General features: G+C 38.0%; 1 protein-coding gene across 14 annotated transcripts in view; it reads right to left on the reverse strand.

Moving 5' to 3' along the window:
• TRIM66 (tripartite motif containing 66) overlaps nt 1-21,249 on the reverse strand; it is a 49,235-nt gene that overhangs the window by 2,447 nt on the left and 25,539 nt on the right. For 9 of the 14 annotated variants that reach the window (XM_040559035.1, XM_040559041.1, XM_040559039.1 and 6 more), the window contains 8 exons: nt 11,504-11,764; nt 11,055-11,283; nt 7,832-7,892; nt 6,936-7,113; nt 5,807-6,117; nt 4,105-4,228; nt 1,636-1,710; nt 301-453 (listed from right to left, as the gene is read on the reverse strand). In XM_040559035.1, the coding sequence (XP_040414969.1) occupies nt 301-453; nt 1,636-1,710; nt 4,105-4,228; nt 5,807-6,117; nt 6,936-7,113; nt 7,832-7,892; nt 11,055-11,283; nt 11,504-11,764 (1,392 nt within the window). The remainder of the gene's footprint in view (nt 1-300; nt 454-1,635; nt 1,711-4,104; nt 4,229-5,806; nt 6,118-6,935; nt 7,114-7,831; nt 7,893-11,054; nt 11,284-11,503; nt 11,765-21,249) is intronic. The other 5 variants (XM_040559036.1, XM_040559037.1, XM_040559034.1 and 2 more) reach the window with 2 other exon arrangements.

Here is a 21,249-nt window from a genome sequence, read left to right on the forward strand (position 1 = left end):
ATGGCTTCTCACAGTAAACTCAGCATCATTCCAGAAAGTTGTCAGCTGAGATGTGCTCTTTAATTTGAGATCTATATGTACCTCCAGTTCTCGGATCCACATGTATCTCAATTTTGCCATTAAATAAATAAATTAAAAAAAATCTATGTAACTCCAAGAGTAAAACTGATTAATCATCCTGCTTATCCTAGTCCTATAACTGATGTTAATGGAACCAACAGAATTATGCCACTGTGACAGCCTGAAAGCGTAACCCTCCAAGAAGTTGTATCCCCTCACCCGCGTATATTAGAAACGTACATAATTGAACTTTGCACAGTTCCAAAACATGAGACGCACATCAGTCACAAGTTCCTCAGGTGCAGAATAGTGGAACTTGTCCTTTTTTTGCAGCTTTTTTCGTATGATTGACAAATCCATTGGCCTTTTTATGATCTGATAATAATGTCGAGCCTGCAATAAGAATAAAATACAGGTATGTAACCTTTTTAAAACATTTCCTGTCCAGTGACTTCTGCTTGTAGTTTGGACAGAAGTCACTGCAGAGGATTCCTTGCAGCAAGGAAGAGAGCTCTGATCTTCTGCTAGCTACGCTTGCACATCGTCTTCCTGTACGCCTTTAGCTTTGATTAAATCTATACTTGCTTGCAAGATTGGTCTTGAAAATAGCACACTTCAGGGACTACTTTGCTATTTTCACTTCCTAAAGTTTATCCCCAGATATAAATGTCATCATTAAACCGTAATCAATAATATATGTAACATTGATAATTAGCTACTATTTCCCCCTAGCAGTTTTTAAAATAATGTGCTGAGATACTGGCAGCTGATACTGTGGGTAATAGTCTGCCAAGAGTGACTAAAAAATATGCTACTATGCACTCTTTCTAAAGTTCAACAAAAGTCTTTTTCAATGGCACCAGCTACCAGGATTTCCCACTCCATAAATCTTTCTGGAACAAAATTTACTTGTTAGATAATGTGTTCCATAAGTTCATTGCAAGCTTTATTAGAATGTGTTGGTTTTATATATATATATATATACACATATATACACACACATATAGAGTTATTTGGACTGTTTCTTCACATAAACACTCCTGTTATTCTCTCATTTTTCTCCTTCAACTTGTCTCACATTGTGTTCCCCTGTTAAAATCACATGAATCTACAACTTCCATAAAGTAGCCAGTTAACAGCTGAGTACATGGATGAAACAGCAGTCAGGCTCCACACCTTCCCGTGAACACAGTCACGACTGCCTTTGTGCGACAGACCAGAAAACAGGGAGTCCAGGGTTATTTCAGAAGCAGACCACTCCTCTGGCAATAGTACGACATTGTTGCTGTATGCAACTTCCTTTATCACTTGAACACCTTACATACCCTTAGCATCCATACCATTGTCTTAAACTGACACTCAAACCTGGCCTGAGAACATTTGCCAGCATTTACCTGCCTCAAATCTGACACTTCAAAGCACTTGGAAGTGGGAAACAGCCACCCCCACCTAGGGAGCAATGTTAGTTAGAAAAAAAATGCAATTAATATATTTCAAGAAGACAAAGGAGAAACTCATGAGGTCTACCAGAGTATTCTTTGGCTTCGCTCTGATGGAATTGTGTTCAGTACTTACCAGAGGGCTGACGGGTTCATGGAATGGGAGGCTCAGACTACTGCAGAACAGGGAAAGCACCAGCTTTTCACACTTCTGTAGAAGTCAATTTTGGAAAAAAAAATAATTCAAAACAAGTGAGTTTCACTCTTGCCCTTAGCTAATCAATCATACTAATGACACAGGGAGTTTTTATGTAGCCTGTACATTTCTGATGCAAAATAGCATGCTTCATTCTAATCTGGGGAACATTTTGACTCTTTTGTTTGTTTTTGTTTTGTTTTGTTTGTTTTTTGTAGTTTTGAAAGTGAAGATAGTAAAAGAAATGGAAGGAAAGAAACATTTTGCAATGTATTTTGTGTGCATGTGTCTTTCCTGGAAACTCTTGGGAATTCATCACTGTCACTAACTCTTTCTGTACTCCAGATCTATTCCTTGGCTCTTATCTAAAAGAAAAGCAGCAGCAGTGTTGAAACAGTTAAATGGAAAATACTTCATGCTGTTGATAGCCATCCCTGCTGTTGATACCCTGTTGTTGATAGCCATTGATGATGGCTTTGTTGATGGCATTGTTGATAGCCCTTCCTGCTATTGATACCTAGCTTTTAGGCTGGGGCAATCCCAAGCACAAATACAGGCTGGGCAGAGAATAATTGAAATTCAGCCATGATGAGGAGAACCTGGGGGTGTTGGTTGACAAGAAGCTCGACATGAGCTGGCAATGTGCACTTATAGTCCAGAAAGCCAACTGTGTCCTGGGCTGCATCAAAAGCAGAGTGACCAGCAGGGCAAGAGAGGTGATTCTCTCCCTCTACTCTGCTCTTGTGAGACCCCACCTGGAGTGCTGCGTTCAGCTCTGGGGCTCCCAGCACAAGAAGGACATGGAAGTATTAGAATGAGTCCAGAGGACGTCCACAAAGATGATCAAGGAGCTGGAGCACCTCTCCTATATTCACAGGCTGAGGGAGTTGGGGTTGTTCACTCTGGAGAAGAGAAGGCTCCAGGAAGACCTTACAGTGACCTTCCAGTACCTAAAGGGGGCCTACAGGAAAGCTGAGAACAGACTTCTTGTCTGTGAGTGCAGTGATAGAACAAGGGGGAATGGCTTTAAACTGAGAGGGCAGATTTAGATTAGATAACAGGAAGAAATTATTCACTCAGAGGGTGGTGAGGCACTGGAACAAGTTGCCCAGAGAAGCTGTGGATGCCCCATCCCTGGAAGCGTTCGAGGCCACGCTAGATGGGGCTTTGTGCAACCTGGTCTGGTGGGAGGTGTCCCTGCCCATGGCACAGGGTTGGAACTGGATGATCTTTAAATTCCCTTCCAATCCAAACCATTTTGTGATCTATGATTCATACAAATGGATGTAAGCTGTTTAATCATCATCAAGTTGCAAAATACTTATACTAGTCTTCCTTTGTTCCTTCCAAAGTCTTCCTTTGTTCCCCTCCACCAAACTGATTACAAGAAACGCACTACAAAATAGTTATAAGCCACATTTTCTCACTAAGAAAAGAAGTTTCTAATCAATTCCATTTTCTAAAAAGAACTTCACAAATCGACACCCAGATAACAGCTATTTCTGGCCAGTTGTACCCAATGCAATGAGGGATCACGTAAATGTCCAGAAGTTACGTCTAGCTCTTTAAGGACACAGTCACTCAGGTCTGGAAATAGCATGGATGAATTTGTGCAGTGCTGCGGCTAGGCTCTTCAGCCTTGCCAACGAGCTGCAGTGCTCTGGGAATAATTGCTGTTTCCTTTATGTACAGTGCCTTATCCTAGATTTCATTTGTGCAGGGCAAGCTCAGCATCTGCATGCACCTGTGTGAACTCACCCTCCCTGTCCAGCTGTTACTAATACACTCAGAACATCTATTTGGAGTTTCTGGCTTCCTGTTACCAATCAGACTTAAGAAAAGGTATACTTCATAAGAGATTTGGCAGAGGAAACTGGTAATGGGGATGTAAAAGGATAAACTTCCATCTAGGCTGGGTTAACAGGGCCTAGATGTCATCCTAAAGGGGATCAGTGGTCCATATGAAGACAATAAGATGATGGCAATCCAACTGAGAGTCAGAAAGCATCCACATCAGCAAATATCATTACAACTGGCCTAAACAGATGGCTGAGAGGGTGCCAAGTCTTGAAGAAGAGAAATTAAGTGGGAGAGTGCCAAGCAAAGTTGACACAAGGAAGGTTGCTCTGGGGCTGAGTGCAACTTCTCTGTTCAAAGCAGAAGAGAATTCCAGATCTGCCAGTTTCACTTTTCTATAGCATGACATTCATTTTAAATTAAACAGCAACTTTCTAGAAAGAATAGAATGATATAACTGAATATTAACACCACTTTTGGTGTATTTACTATCCTCTGAAACATTCTAGAAGGAATCAAGGCAAAATAGTCAACTTTCCAATGAAGAGGCAAAGTCTCATGCTGAGATCATATTTCCTTTCCTACAGAGTAACAGTATATAGTTATTCCCACCTTCTGATCATAATCATCAAGGCCATGCTGTGCATTGTAACCCTGGCCGTAGCGTGTGTTTTCACAGTCATATTCTACCTCTGGCTTCACTGGATTACGGCAAAGTGTACACACCCATTCGCCCCTGCAAAACAAACAAACAAACAAAATTGTGTGAAATTTGGTGAGCTACCTTGTCAAATAACAAACTTCAGAAATTCAGTTCTCATTCTTAACTTGTATTACAACTGTACGCAATCTTAAGCCCATTCTATTAGATGTTCTTCAAGAGATTTAAATATAATTAGAAGTGTAGTAATTCCACATTCTACTTATTACACTTTTTTGGTTACAGAGAAAGAGAAACACAAAATATTAAGTGTTTGAAATTACATAGCAGCAAAGCGTGCAGCTATACTGACTCAAGTTCTGTTTAAATATATATATATATATATATATATATATATATATTAAGGAAAGGAAATACAGCCAACAGTAGGGTCACAAGAAAAAAAAAAACAGCTCCATTAGATAATATATCAATTATCAAATAAATTAACATTATCACAAAAGTCATAATGTGTGCTAGTGCATAGGATCCCAAACCAAATTGACATAGTTCTGCATGAGCATAACTGCCCTTCCTATCTATTTTCAGAACCCCCCTGAAGAATTTCATGAGAACAGGGATGGAACTTGTGCAACATCAGGACCTTAAAGACAATGGTATATTAAAGAACTATCAATACAGAGGTTTAGTTAGAGGAACTAACTTACTTCATTAGAATTTAATTTAATTAGAATTTAATTGCTTAGGAAGTTTATTTTATAAGGAAAACTATTTTTTCACAGTGTTTTAAAACAAAAGGTTAATAATGACTTAGCTCTTAGAAAAAAAAGAAGGAAAAGCCAAACTATGGAACTTTCTGCTTTCTTAACAGAAAGAACAAGACAGAACCTCCAAACTAATATCCCACAAGGTATTTTGGTCAGCTGAGACAGTTGTTTGGCCTTGGCACAAATGAAGTCTTTGGTCCCACCTATAACTGAAAAACTTGTAACTGAATTCAGAATTATACAACACCAATAATGCACATTTTTCACACAGTCCCACTTCTTAAGTTTGCTATGTGGACACATACCTAACTCTGGATCTTTGTCACATAAAATTAATTTTTCTGTGACAAGTTGCTATATGAGACTATATGTCTTAGGAAACCCATGTCCTAAACGCTGCCAACAAAAGCCTCAGTAGTCCTAAATTTCCCCCAGACCTGTCTGGAAAACTGAACTTTTTTTTTGTTGTTGTTTTGTTTTTTTTTTTTTTTTACTGTCGAGAAGCTCACTGATTGCCCCTGTACTTGTGCAAGTCACTGTTCTTGCAGGAAAGAGTTGACATCTATACCACCAATGTTACATGGGAGTTAGAATTTTACTTTTTCTCCAGAAAGTTGTACGAATGATTTTAAAGCTTAGGTCTGCCACTTCCTTTGTTGTACTGGCCAGCTAACTGCAGGAAAGGCATGGAAATGGTTGTTGTTAATACATACTTGAAACTAGATGAAAGTAAGACAATTCTTTCCTTTGTAAGAAAATAACAAAAAAGGTAAGTAGAGATGCAGTCCTTGCCCTTGTGTTAGGCTGACATATACATCTCTGAGGAAATATTCTACCCCAAGGCAGTAAGCAGAAATGGAGCACATTAGTGAAATGTTATACATACACTGGAAAGCTGAGCAGGGCTGGAACATGGCAGGAGAGATGGAAGACCTTGGGGCAGTGATCACAACACAACAGTTCTCCTCCATTAAGACACACAGCACAGAAATCTTCATTCTCAATTGTATTGACTTCCTGACTGACTGGAGATTTTTTCATCGTGATAGAGGTACCATTACTGAGCTTCTGATCAGAAGGTAGAGTACCTACAGGAGGAGATTGTATCTGTCCTGCAGCCTGGGTTATAATAAATTTTCTGTCTTCCGTGTTCTCCTCTTTGCATTTCAGTCCTTCAGGTGGACTATCTTTATTTATCTTAAAGGAAGAAAAATCTGGGATCACACAGTCATCATTTTCATATCTAAGCATATAACAGCAGTACTTACCTGCAGAAAAAAATAGTTTCTCTACAGTGAACCCTACTGGAGAGGGCACTGAGTTTTAGCAGGCTTATGCTCAGCTCAGAATCTGACACTGGTTGGCCAGGTCATCTTGGTCAAGTCACTTCCTCCACATACCACAGTATCATAACACAGACAGAGTTGCATAGATTTCATGTCACAGAAACAAGCTTATATGCTCTTTATGGTAACCGTATGCAGCACCTCTGCAAGATGCAAGTTTTACGGGAAACAGCTCAAGAAAAAAAAAAAAAGAACATTTTTTTCTTCCCAACAGAAATTCCAATTTCCTTCTGTGACAAGAAATTCACATTTAAGACTTTGGTGAAGTGATAGAATATTAAGCTTTTTAAAAATCTGTAACACTGTAATTTCTGGAATTGGTTCCTATCATCCAAAGATGCCACGCCTGAATATGCATTTAGGTTAGTTTTAAGTTATTTTCCTATATTTGTGACTAGACAGACAATCCAGACTGTTAGAACACAAAAACACTACAGCTATCTGATGAAACAGACTTCTCAGAAATGGAAGTAACAGGGAGCTATGCAGCAAACCAAAAGCTGCATCCTCTTACTTCAGCCCATCACAGAAGTGTATGAGGGTGAAATGAATTATAAGAGTACTTATAAACAGACCTGTTTAGTGTATAATAACTTTCAGTAACTATGAATATAAGCCAGAGAAATAATAACGAGAAAGCAGGTAAAACTTCAAAGAAATTTCACTCACTCTTATAGCCATACTTGAAGACTGGGTCCCACATTCAATTATCAGGAGGAAACTGCCCTCCTGCTCACTCTCCTGTGGCTGGAGCTTAAAAACTGGGAGCTCCCCGGATTCTGATGCATGTATCTTCAGACGCTCCAGTCTCACATAAGGGATCTTCAGCTCTCTAGGGCCAGATCTACTATTAAAATGAAACATGGTTAAATTAAGTCACATTCCACAAAATTCTCCTCCCTACTCAGTTTCAACATTTTCCACGTACTATTGTTTGTTCTCTTTTTCCTTTGTGACTCTGCTGGCTAAAATCTGAAAAGTTTTTCACATGCTGATTCTTTAAGAAATTGCAATACAAGAATATTCATTTAATGGTGTGTGCAAATGCATTATTAACTTCTGTCCTAAACTCTTTCCCTGACTATCCTCAAATGTATTGGTTTTAATCATCTCAATTCAAGCCTGGTTTGATGCTTTTCAGTGTGGCTGGCTTCAAATAAGAATACAGCATATCATTCAACTTTATTTTAAAATCTTAGCACAGCAATAGCAAAAAAAAAAAAAAACAATTTTATGAAATTCAAGATAATGTTAATCCTGTTACCATTATATATATAATTTTTAGGTTTAATTGGGGCTAAACAGCTCATAGTTGTTCAAATGAGGTAAGTGCAAATATTTAAACATTCTGAAAATCACAAGAGAACAGAAATGCATGAACTCACCACTTGTTTTAAATTGTTTTCAAGTTTAAGAAAATACTTCATAACTTTCAGAATTATTATCTATAAGGAATCTTGCATTCTTTTTAAAACAAGTTTTCCATTAGCATTAAGTATGAGAAATTTTCTAAACACACGCATAAAATTTCATGGCCAGTGCTTTTCTATAAAAAAGACTGTTACCTGACATCCTGATTGCTTTTCATATCCATTTCTAAATGTTCCTTTTCACAGTTACTGGAATCTGGAACAGAAGATAAGAAAATGAATAAAATATTTATAATATCAGAGTCAGATTAGTGTAGAAAGTACTTCAATATTCATGTACTTCTGACTGGTGTTTAATATGATATCATAAGTGAATTATGGAATCATTTCATCTATATGTATATCAAAAGCGTGTGCTGTTTTCTATTCTGGGATACAGTCTCTCTCTCTCTCTTTGCTTTCAACCACAGTTTCTGTATTGAATATGAGGAGCCTTTCCCAAATATTTTGTGGAAATGGTTACGTTCGTATGGTATTACAGACATACACAGACATGACACATTCATCCATGTACAGGGAACAATGTAAGTAATCCTCTTTGCCATACATTTTTCACTTGACAACAACAGACCTCCTGAGGTCTGAATGCTTGAGGCTCAGGAAGTCTTTGCAGTCTCCTGTTCCATGCTTAGAAGCTCCTGGATAATTCTAGTTACTAGAAACAGAAAAGAAATCATGCCTCCCATCTGTCTATTAGGGACAAAAGCTATACTATAGGATTCCTTTATACCCTCCAAAATATGTAACATATAAACATGTCAATTCAAAATTTTCTATTACATAAGCATGTTCGTAACTGTAGCTCTTGACTGATACTAGACACCAGTAACAAAGCAGCTTTGGAGAGATGGAGTGGGGGGGGTAGAGATGAATGCTCCAACAGATGCCCCTGTAAATATCAGTCCACTGACAACCTCCATACTTTGTTAGGAATTATTTTGACATAGATAATACAAGAAAATAAACCAAATATCATGTCTATCTGGAGACAAGTAAGCGCCATCGAAACATAATTTTTTAAAGATAATCTAGCGCAGGCCAATGGTCCCTAGCCTATTGCTTAAGAGCAATGTGCCTCGAAGATATTCTCTTGTTGTTCCCAGTCACAGGAAACACAAAACAATCGAGACTAACAAGGAAAGGTGTATGTCATGTCACTTCAATGCGTTATTCGCCTGTGACTTGCTCAGGTGAAGGTTGGTAGTCGAGGCTCTGGACAGAATTACTAAGGTGTGACTGCACACTTAGCTGAAGGAGTAGCTCTTGTACACTGTCAAACCAGAGGATGTTCCAGTGGTGCTGGGGTCCTAACATTATTCAACATTTCCATCAGTAACTTGGCTCATGAAGTAAGAGTACTTATAGAAAAATGTGGAAGACACCAACCCAGAGGGGTTGCAAGCACTTTGGAGAATGTTGACAATCCAAAAATTATCTTAATACATTAAAAAAAAAATCTAAATCAGCATGACTGAATTGAGACAACTCCAAGTCCTATGCTTATGAAGGAAGGATCAGATGAATGAAATCACAAAGGAAATTAACTTGACTAGGGAACTGCTCTGTAGAAGGAACTAAAGGTTAATGCTATACCATTCACTACATGCAAGTCAATCATGTAACGCTGCTGCAAAAGAAGGCAAATGCCATCCTGCAGTGTATTACCAGTAGTGAGGAATATAAAACACAGGAAGCCGATACCCTGCACTGCTCAGCACCCCACAGGCCTCTGCTGCAACACTGTATTCAGCTGTGGGCAGCACTCTAATTGCAGAGAGCCCAGAATACCACAGAAGGAATCAGGCGGTTTAAAAAAAAAAAAAAAAAAGCAACTGAGCCATGAGGAGAGCCTGAAATCATCAGATTTGTTTAGTCTAGGAAAGGGGTGGGAGGATCTGCGCAAACCATGATAAGAAGAAAAGAGGCTGTATGAAGAAAAATGATGAAACGATATACAATTTTACCACATCCCTTAGGGATTAGGATAAGAAGTGTTTTGCTCTAAATTAAGCTGCAATGTTTAGATTTGATATTAAAAAAAGGATAAGCCACTGGACATGCACACCAAAAGGAGTGGGTTTTGGCAGCACAACACTGCTGAAGCCAGTTAGTCCTACAGAGAGCCTCTAGCAAAAGATATGCTACCTCTGCAACAGAGAATCTCTCACTGATGCATGCTGCACACCATGACGACATCTCCTTAGGTCTCCCTTCACTGCACTTCTTCAGACAGAGAGCAGGATGGGAATTACTCACTACTGATCCTTCCTTGTGGAAAGGGAGCAGCATTGAAGTCAACGCTCCAGTCTTTCCATCCCTGATCAGAGCAAATTTGTAGTGTCTGTTATGGATCGCGTGATTCTTCATGCTGGGACTGTTTTCTGTGTATAGTGTCATACAACCCAAACCAGATACTACAAAACTGCTCCTCTCAAAGTGACTTAACCTGACTGAGGCACAGCTTTTTAGGGGTGCAGCTGATCCTTACTACTTCCAGCTTACAGCTAATTGTGGCATAATTGTCACAGTTTGGCATAGTACATATAAGAGAAGACAAATACATTTCCTTGGTTCACTGAACTAGACCTTCTTTGTACTAATTAGAATTCTCTGTATAAAAATACAGCACGAAGATAGAAATATTAATTCATCTTTTACAGAGAAAAGCAGCCAAATATTGGCATAAGTCACAGAATAACAGCTTGATCCTGAAATCCCTTGCTTGCATGAATAGTCCCATTGACTTTTAGAGTTTGCAGGAATGAGGCTTTACAGTATAGCACAAGGATGCTGGCAATTTGCCCATGAAAAGAGTTAAGTAAGGTCTAATTCTCCATTAAGACTGAAGAAATAGGCCTTGGCTGAAGGGAATGTTCCACAGTAGAAGAGCCAAGCAAAAGCACATACTGTGCAATATATTGACCTTACAAAATTTTGCTATATGACTGATGTGAAGGACTTAGCAGAAAGCACATTATATTTTGGAAGTTTGGTTTTTTTTCCCTCAATTGAATTTGGACTCTTAAAACCAGCTCTTCAATAGTCATAACGGCAGGTCTCATTAACAGGAAGTACTTTTAAGAGAACTAAAACTCCAGGTACTTCACATAGACACACTCATTTCTTGTTCAGAGATGAAGGATATTACAAATTCAAGGCATATAATTTCCAAGTTTTTCTTCACAAATGAAATCAAACACGCTTTTCCATTGGATTAAGTACTTGATAATATTTGAAGTTTGATGGAAAAACACATTTATGAAAGTACATTAAAATGCATACTGTTTTGTAACGCTTGTAATGCAAAGTGATAAGAAAAAACTCCCAAACCTAAATGAAACAATGAAAAGCCTGGTACCTTCTTCATTTCTAAGTTGTCCCATTCTGTCATTCGCAGGCAGGGAAGAATTGTTGCTGAGCACTTCAAAAGGAGAAGTACAACGTTGAGATTTTTTGACTGAAAGATTAATAGGTTCTTCCAGCACTTTTTGCATAGAAAGACTTAATTCATTTACTACATCTTGCCCATCAGAGGCCATGCTGTTTTCTAGAGGATGATCCACAGTATTCAAGTCTTCATTTTCCAGCTTCAGGGGAAAAAAATATCAAATTTTATAATTAATTTTCTTTGTTTCCACCTTAAGCAAACAATTTGTAATCAGTCTTCAAGTACCAGCTTGAAGACTGATTGAAGCTTGAAGCAAAACTGTACTTAACTGAAACAGGTGCTTTTAACTGACTAACAATAATATGTGCTGCCAATGAAAATGGATTCCTTTTCAGCAGAGAAGTTTGAGTGATTCCTACCTTGCACTTAGCACTGCACTGAAGTACATCACCTGGTGCAAGGCCAGGGCTCAGGTCACCTGGAGCTCTGCCCAGTACTAAGCTGTAGCTGGGTACTGGTTCTGGTGGAGTATCACAGTCACAACGGGTGTTCGGGGATGAACCAAGTGCTACAGCGGCCACACCTTGTATCTGTGGATCAGCTGACCTAGATAACCTTGTTGAAGGTAGTTCCATTTCTAAATCGTTTGAAAAGCCCACAATGCTTAACGATGCTGAACGCTGGGAAAAGAAATAAAAACAGTATGTTAATCAGTTTTCTGGCAGCAAAATGTTGCTGTTATTTCTGTAATGGATGAGATGCTGTTTCAGCTGTAGGTAATGAAGCAGTTGAGTCACAAGGTCATGAGAGTATCTATTGTAATCGGACACCATTTCCAGAAGCTTTACAGTTTCCGTCATTAAAGGTGAAAACTGGAAAAGGAGACGCCCATGTTACTCTTCTGTGATTTAGAAAAAACTGTCATCCTTTGATCACTCCCAGGGATCCTGATTTTTAACTTCCTACAATGAATGGGAAATTTAAGCAGGTACAACACTGTACTAAATTTATCTTTAATATCAACCCTACTAATTTCCATTAAGCCATTCCATGAGGAATAAGATTCAGACCACAAATTTTATCATCTTCTTCAGCAATCATCAGATCATTTTACTCAGGATGAAGTTTTAAAAAAAATAAGATTAAGATCTGACATAAACATATGAAACTATTGTTACTTTATGATGCTAAACACTTTACAGTAGTGAGTCTGTTTCATTAAAACAGAAGACACTTGCCATTTAAATATCATAGTGTAACCCCAAAAGCATATTCTGTGTATTAAGAAGGAAAGGATGTACATGTCTAGCTTCGAAAGAAAAGGAGAAGCCTATTTACTAAAGGCTCTGAAGTAATAGTTTTAGCAATATACATTTGCTACTATCTCGTGACTCGTCACCATTAGAAATACAGAAACACTGTTACGCAAAACAAAACAAATCCACCCATTTAAGTGATTTCCTTAAGCTCCCTTACAGCCAGGAACTTGTGACTGAACTGAAATCACATCTCCGCTAGCATCCATATAAAGCAAATATAAGCAGCCTTAAGAAGTACAGAGATCTGTGTCATTTTGATATGTAATTTTCCATTTACTTCATCATAGTTCATTGGCGTTTCATTACCCATGGTAATTGACTGAATAAATCCTTTCCATTTGACTACAATACAGTAAGTAGCACTCATTATAATATAAATCAAGACAAAAAGAAATGCGTTGATTGCATCTGAATTAGAGTTTAATTTCATTGTACTGATTTTTCTGCTGGGGCCTGTGACTTAGAAGTGAATCTGAGACAGGACCCATTTTGTAGATTTAATTAATTTAATTCTTAACTGCCACTCCATTTTTGATGTTGATAACTTTGTCCATCTTAATCTGGCAGTGGTAAAAACAGTAGTCTAGATTGAGCTGTCCAGTTGTGCCTATGTTAATCCTACATAATGCCAAAGATATCAGTCTCAAATCCCTCTGCATGCAATACATATCACCCATATGCTAAGAGAACATTCTGGCCATAGACATTAACTTTTGTCTAAGGATGTAACATAATTGCCTTTTCCTCAATTTGCAATAGATTCTGCAGTAGGAGCTTTGCCTGAACAGTGACTAGTGAGACCCAGCACCATATTCTATGAGACAAAACAGCCTGCATTTGAGACGAAGACATCAGCTCTTGTGCAGAGTTAGGGAGGCTTTGTGCCACAGAGTGCTCTAGTAAGGCTTTTTTTTTTTTTTTTTTTTTTTTTTAAGCAGTCCTGGAGGATCCTTTCCACCTAGGAGGCATCCCAGATATTATTGGGTCTCTGCAGCCAGGGTATTAGACATTTTTCTCCTCATTTTGGGGGTTACTATCCCTGAATCTAAGCTTTCTGGGCTACAATAAATGATTGGAACCAGCTGGAAACTAGGCAAACATGTTCTCCTACCTTACATCCCAGTTGAAAACTAGAGAACAACAAATGAGGAAATGCATTGATGGAGGCACCATTTTCCTTACACCCCATCTGACAGAACATTTCTAAGATCACTTAGGTTTCAAACCAAAGGAATATATGTAGGTCAGAATGGAATCCAGCGTTTATGGTCCCACATCCTAAAGATGACCACAACAACCAGATATGTTCATTTGCTGTCATAATTTGCTTGTGACAGGTTGAATTGATCTTGTATCACTTACAGAAAATAAACAAGTAAGAAACAGAATTCCTACTTGAACTGAACGGATAGACTGTAATCAGAAATATGGGGAAAAGGGATGTCTAAGTCCATTGTGAGCATTAATTAGTTCCCTCTGAGGTAATTAAATATTTATTTAGTCAGGTTCTCAAAGGTGTGAAGCATCCACAAATTCTTGTCTGAGTCACTAGCAACTACCTAATGGTGTGCTCCAGTGGAAATGGGCATGCTGAGGCACACACATGGTAAGAACATCACACAAAGCTGTGCAGCAAGCTAACTGGAGACCTCGAGGCTACTTGCTTCTAATCACTGCACGTTTTCCTATACTTGTATTACAAAAGCATACTGTCATCTATTACGTACTGAGGCCTGGTAGACCTGTCCACATGTAACTGCATACACTGTGGGTGAAACATTAGTCCTACTACAACAACGGTAGGATTAACTCTTGGCTCCAGAGAGCCAAGCTTACTTGCTGGGAGCAGTCACTGGGTCTGCTCTTACTGAAGGAAGAAAGAAATACATAGACACGTAAGACTTTGTTATAACAAACATTTTTAGAAAGGTGAAAATCAATTGCATTTTATGGCTATATCTTTTTTACTCTTCTAGCTAGCATCAGCTTCTTAGGAGATTTTTTTTTTAGATTATATAAGCCAACATAAAACCTTACCCATGTTAAAAAGAAAAAAGAATAATGAGGCCATCAAGCTGCCATCTGTCTTTCCCTTGGGGCAAAAGTTAATTTTGTGTTTTTTTTTTTTTTTTAATGATGAAGCAACATTATGATCTTTCAGTGCAAAATATTAAAACTCACAGTTAAGAACAGACACATTCCATTCTGATCCATGGAGCTGCTGTCAAGTGTGAAGTGAACAATGCACTGGGAACAAGGCTCATTAATAGCCTATTAATTCACTCCCTAAAATAATCATTTCTTTTGCCATTAGCAAAAATTTCTCTTTTCCCTTGACAGTTCAGCTAGTTTTTGCAGATGGGATGCCTTTAAAGAATTTATCTCTGTTTTATAAAAGCTCTACTGCTTTTACATTGCACCCTTTGAACAACAACAAGCATTAATTATGCTCTTGGGTAGAGGTGGCTTCAGCTGTAGGTTAATTTTGAAACTTTTGACATTTTAACCTACAGTCTGGTACACCCAACTATATCTGACATTAGAAATGGATTTCTCATTGTCTCAATTAATTTTGGTCTGATGATCCCTATGATATAATGGCAGCAGCATCATCACCCCAAAATGCCTTCTACCACAAATTCCATAGCTATGGTAGTGAAAGGTAAGAATAAAGAACATGCAAAGTGCCTTCAGAGAACAAAAAATAAACATATTGTTCAGTTCAAATATTTATTTGATCACTGTTGCATTTTAAAAGGTCCAGTGTAAACATGCAGCACTAATACAGAAGAATTCTGAGAAGCAAATACTTACCTTGAAACACTGGAATTAGGATTTGTTAGGATTGTTTTGGCAAAGTCTCAAGGCTGTTGACATTAAGTGTCACAGATAAAGAAAGCTAAAACTAGGAACCGCCAATTCTCTTTGCTGTAAGAGAAATAACACACTGGAAATGGTTGCAGAGTAATGAACGGCTGCTATTAAGTGGAGCAATCCCCCTGGCAGCTCATTATGCTAGGAGGTTAAACAAATGTACTACTCCAATCCAGTTGTTTAACTCACCACACACAGCAGCACCGTTAACACAGTCTACACGTGCTTCCTATTCATATTTCCCAATTTCAGAGTAGAATCCAAAGGATTTTCTTCCCATTTTCTATGAGAAAAAGAATCCAAAGCTTCCTTACATTTTGTCTGAATAAATTGGAGCTAGCTTAAAGTGGAAGGAGGAAGAGATTGTATGGAGCAAGCAGCATCATGTTTTATTTATCCTTTTTTTCCAGGTCAAAGCAAAAGATTTTGTTAAATTAACATTCTGGGAAATGTACCTAATTTCATTAAGCATGAACACATTTGCGCTGTAAGCACGAAATCAAAAAGGTCAAAAAATACTCTGATACTTTCGGAATTTGCAGGACTCTAAATTCCAGAGTCTGTTATCATCCTTTCCTTCACCTAATAATCCCCCTAAAATTACTAATAACTGGGGGGAGGGGGAGGGTATAAAAAAAAGCACAGCAACAACAAACTCACCCTACCCCCAAGCTCAGTTTCAAAGTCCAAGGGTCAGGTATTATATTATTATTACTTTCAATTACTAAGTAATGACAGCATGTTGAAGGAAATCTAGTAAAAATGAAAACCTGTACCTTGCTTCCCAAGACTCCCCATCACAAATTTTATATTGCTTTTGAAGGAAAAAGAACAACAACAAAAACATTAGTTAAGTACTTGCCACTAAGATGGAGGAGTTGTCCCTAATAAAGCTTAGGATAAATGTGTTCAGGCAAAATATCCACGAAGGCCACCTACAACAAATTAAGATTGATTGTTCTTTCTGAGAATCCTGCAGCACTGGTGACATTGGCATAGCAAAGCCCAAATAGTTCCCACACATCTAGTCCCAGGGGGAGGCAGAGAGAGGTTCCACAGGGAACTGCTACTACGTTAGCTGTGCCACATATGAAATGCCACCAGTGGAATAAACCAGAAGTCTCTCAGAATGCTCTCAGTTGCACTCCTTTTAAGGCATGGAATATTTTCTAGGATTTCCCCATTTCAGGTACTTTATGGTGCTCGAGACAAACAGAGTGCTTGAACTAAGACGCTGAGACTTACTGTGAATCACAATGAAATTTGCAAAAAATCAGCACTAGAGCACTATATATGTTTCACTTGTGCTTGTATCTTGAATACTAATTCTGGTCATCCTGTCTCAAAAGGGGTATAATCAAAAGAACAAAATATAGAAAAGAGGGCCAAAGATAAAAAGACCAAAGCACAGAATGGCTTCCACAAAACAAAGACACTGAAAAGACTAATAATCACTTTACAGCTTCAGAAGGAAATGGCTGGGAGGAATCTGAGTAGATACAGCTATTCAGTAATAATTTACAAATACAGTGTATGGCATGTTCAGATTTATTTTAAGCAGAAGGTGAAATGACAGCTCAAGGGAAGAAACTCTCAAAGTTTGCTGAGAAACATAAACCTTAGTTTGACAGATGCTGTCATGATTGCAGTGTCCAAAAGGGCAGAACCATGAGTGCCAAAGCCTGTTATGTTTTTAGGATGAGTAAGTATGGTACAGAGTGTACCACAGCCCAGGACCCAATCCAGCAGAAGGACAAGATAAAGAATCCTCCCTCCCAGAAGTAAAAGCCCTGGTTCTAAATAAAGGGGATGCACTTAAAGTCTAAGGAGAAGAGAGATCCAGCTAGCTCTGCAACAATGACAGTCTGTTGCAGCAGTACTTCAGCCTTAAATTATAATTTTGTTGTAGATATACAGTAATTATGATGTTTCCTCAAATGCTAGGTACAGCCTTTAGAACCTCTTGCTCATCACAGCCACAATGACAATTAGATACAGATATGCAAAACAAGGACCATATGCCCTTTATTACTCCTGAAAACATAATTTGCCCACCCAAAAATCTTATTATTCTTGCCTGTGCTTTAGAATAGATGATCTCTCCAGTCCTGTGTGCAAATTAACTCAACAACATACTACGTAAAAGCAACAGGTAGACCATATCACTGTAGAAGGTTGGTAACCCTCTCCACAAAATTGTTAATCTAACTGAGTACTCATTCCTTCACACAGCAACATAGCAATTCAATGACTTGCATAAAACCTGTTTGCTGAAGCTTGGTATAGTTGCCCAGAAGAAAAGAGCAAATATCACAAAAATTAGCCTGAGATTTGTCCTCTGTATTGCTGGCATTCTTACTGGAGAGGCTGGGTTTTTGACTGGTACAGAGACAGAATGACCCCATGATACAAAACAGGGGTTCCAGCTATACAAGTGAAGTATATTAACAGGAGAGTGTGAAGAGAAAATTGTATCCATTTTGCACAAACAGAAAACTTCCATTTCTAGTGTTGCATTCTTAAAAGGTGCTACTCAAACCCAAATTTATACTACGTGCAATACTTCAAATTTATATGAAACACTCCATGGTCTAAGCATAGAAACATTTATTCTGCACAAAAACCTCAGTTCACAAAGAAAGAATAGTTAGAGGAATACACAGGAAGACAAAGGCTGACAAAACATCACCCTTAATGTTCCAATAACTATGAAAGAAGCAAAATCAAGCATGCATGTAACTGAAGTTACATGGTTAACTAGACTATGCACATGCGTACAGACCAGGTGAGCACAGACAAGAATTAGTCTGAACTTGAAGACAGCAGTAGCTTTGCTGTCAATGTTTCTGATAGACACAGACTAGATATCCCTACTTTATGCCACTAGAAAGCCAAAATTCTGTCCATTCAATAAAGCTGGATTTAATTTTTGTCCTGACAGAGGCTAAAACATAAAATCTGAGGATATTTTACAAGTGTATGAAGTGTTTCATCATTGCTTCTCTACTTTTGTTTATCAATAATCAGCTTTAACTGTGAGGGACAGAAAACAGTACACATCGGAACAACTCTAACAGGCGTCTTTGAAATCAAAGGCGCTCAGGGCATACGAGTGCCTTGCACTGTGGTGTAACGGCTGCACTAGCACTTGTCTGGGATGATCTGAATAACGCACTTGTGGTTTCCCCATTTGAGTAATGTTGTGATCCCAAGCTATTAATAGCATCTGTTCTGTATCACTTCACAAATAAACACGATCCCATATTCAGACAATTCAACTAGTTATCAGTCTGTAATACCAAATGTATGTTGTAAGCATGTTTCACAATTAAAACAGAGATGTTTATTTACAAAAGCAATCAAGCCTTTCACCTCTCCAAAATAAAGAAAATCACTGGACTAATGGAAACTTTTATTTTTTGACAGATCTTGGCAAATACATCACTGATCAGTTAATTCTGATTTTTGATACATTCTGGTTCACACCACTTTCTCTTTAATGAAAGAATCTCAGCAGCCAGGGAATTACCTGCTCCACTAGGAATGCTGCACACAATGAAGGGTGCCAGAGTTCAGCAAAACTACAAAACAAAGCCAAGAGGTCCAACAATGATTATTCTCCAAAAGACAGAATGAAATTTTCCTCCTGGTAGCAAAAGGTTTCTTTAGCCATTTTCCCTACCATATTTTCCAAGTGTAGTATTTTTGACTTCACATTCAGATTTCTCCATGTCCTCCAAGAACATGAGAGGTGAAATGTTCTGAATACAAGCCATACTAAAATAAATGGATAGACACCTATATGGATATATTTTTTTTGTCTGAAGACAAGTGCGGAAACATTTAAATAGGTGAAACAGAGATGATAATAAATAGACATATTCCCTTGTTCTTAAATAAGAACCAATCTCCCATTTAAACTTAGCTTTATTTTAGTTATAGTTTAAACTATTCTAGTTTATTCTAACAAAAGCAGTCAGACACCTTTAAACAGCATTCATGAAAAAGTTATTTCAAGTTTTCCTTATTGTTTTCCTTCATCATTTCTAATCAGCCATTGCCAGAGCTGTCAGGATATTGTGACTTCACCCCAAACAGCTCATTAGAAAAGGTATATGCAAACAAATATGGGGGGTACTGAAGCTGTTGAGTGTCCTCATTTCTTGCAGATATACCAAGAAACCAGTAAAAACTGTAGAGACCTGTGATTTCTGCACAAGAGCATGCACTTCTCAGTACCACTAGAAAAAAATCCATTTTTTTCTTCCTCTTGTTGCCTTCTCAACTTGGACAGCAAACAATAAGCCTTTCTTCCTTTTTTTTCTTTTTTTTTTTTTTTTAAGAACCTCCTTTTCCCATCAGACTACAATAGACTCTGTCTTGCACATGTGCTTCAATTTTCTTCCCTTTTTCTGACTTTTTTCACTTCAGCTGTTGAAAGAAACCTTCCTTTGCACGTACAGAAGACATGGATTGCTTCTTCAACATGCATGTAGAAAGAGCCTTTGAAAGTTAGTTGCTTAGCATTTCCATTTATTTTCACAAATAACTTTGAGGGTGTGCCTGCATTACAAAAAAAATGTGTGTTCATGTTCAGGGTCTTCCTTACACCTTAAATATCTAATATTTTCAGTCATTTCCTAAGGTAAAGGTAGGCCTTTCACAGAAAATTTGCATAGCTTTCCTCAGTCCTGTGCTCTGTCTTCAGAGGTTGAGAGAGATCTGCTTCCACATGTGAGAGTTCAGAGCCAAAGACCATCATATTGTAATGTTGTGATCCCACCAGCCTGATCTGGAAACGTCATCACATCTACAGGATTAAGTTAGCAATTGCAGATCTCATTGTGGCTTCCAAATTTGATTTGCATGCTGCTTCCATACCTTCAGTAATCATTACCTTTCTGTCTCTACAATTCCCAAAAGGATCTCCCGCAATGTTTATATGTTGGATCAACAAAGCTACACACAAAAGCAGTATAAAATAACTTCTTTCTTTGGGTTAGTAAGGAAAGACAAGTTCTTCCACAATATTCCATGCATCAATTCCAAGAAAAAATAGTCATGAAAGACTTCTACATGGTACAGAACATGAGTCACGCACAGAAGTACCAAACAGTTTTGAGCAACCAGAACATGTTCGGGATATTTTAGACAAGGTAAAAGAGAGTTTTTGCCTGCCACAAATGCACAGGTGGTACCCAGAGCCAGCAAGGATCTACTGATAAAGATGAGTTCTCCTGTTTTTGCTGATTTTTTCAATAGTTGGGGATTACCAGTGAGCAGAAGGGTCAGTAGTATGTGCTAAAATATTCTAGAGATATAGAAATTTATGATTTTTCTGCTTATGTACAAGCACAGAGGGTATAACATATAACAGAATCATATCCCTTTCAGAACCACATTTTCAATAACAATTAGTGTTGTTACTTCCTTGCAAGTATTTGAAGGATGCTTTTCAGGACTTCATCAGAATCCCTGACTCCTTTTTCAAATTCAAGTGCTACTAGCGTGGCAGTAGCAATTCCTGATAGTTACATCCATAGAGACAGGAACGGGACAGAATTTACACAGTGAAGAAATATTCTATTTATTCACCATTTCATGTTTAACTGTCATGCCAGTCATATCTAAACACTACTAGCTTATAGAATCATAGAATCATTAAGGTTGGAAAAGACCTCCAAGATCATCTGGTCCAACCATCACCCTACTACCAATGTCACCCACTAAACCACGTTACAGAACAGCTGCTGATCTGCCAACTGTGTACATACAGTACAGTGCATAGACATGTTACTGGGGGATGCACAGTAGGTTAGGCTATGACTGTCTTCTAAGATTTACAAGCTATTTTGTCAACTTTTACTGTATTTTATTTTTTCACCTTAGTTGCAAATTCTAATGCCATATTGTACTCAATATTATGAAAACATGTTTTCCCTTCCAAACATTCATTTTTTTAAAAAAAGTTC

The sequence above is a fragment of the Cygnus olor genome, chromosome 5 (genome assembly GCF_009769625.2).
Source record: "Cygnus olor isolate bCygOlo1 chromosome 5, bCygOlo1.pri.v2, whole genome shotgun sequence".
Classification (NCBI taxonomy): domain Eukaryota; kingdom Metazoa; phylum Chordata; class Aves; order Anseriformes; family Anatidae; genus Cygnus; species Cygnus olor.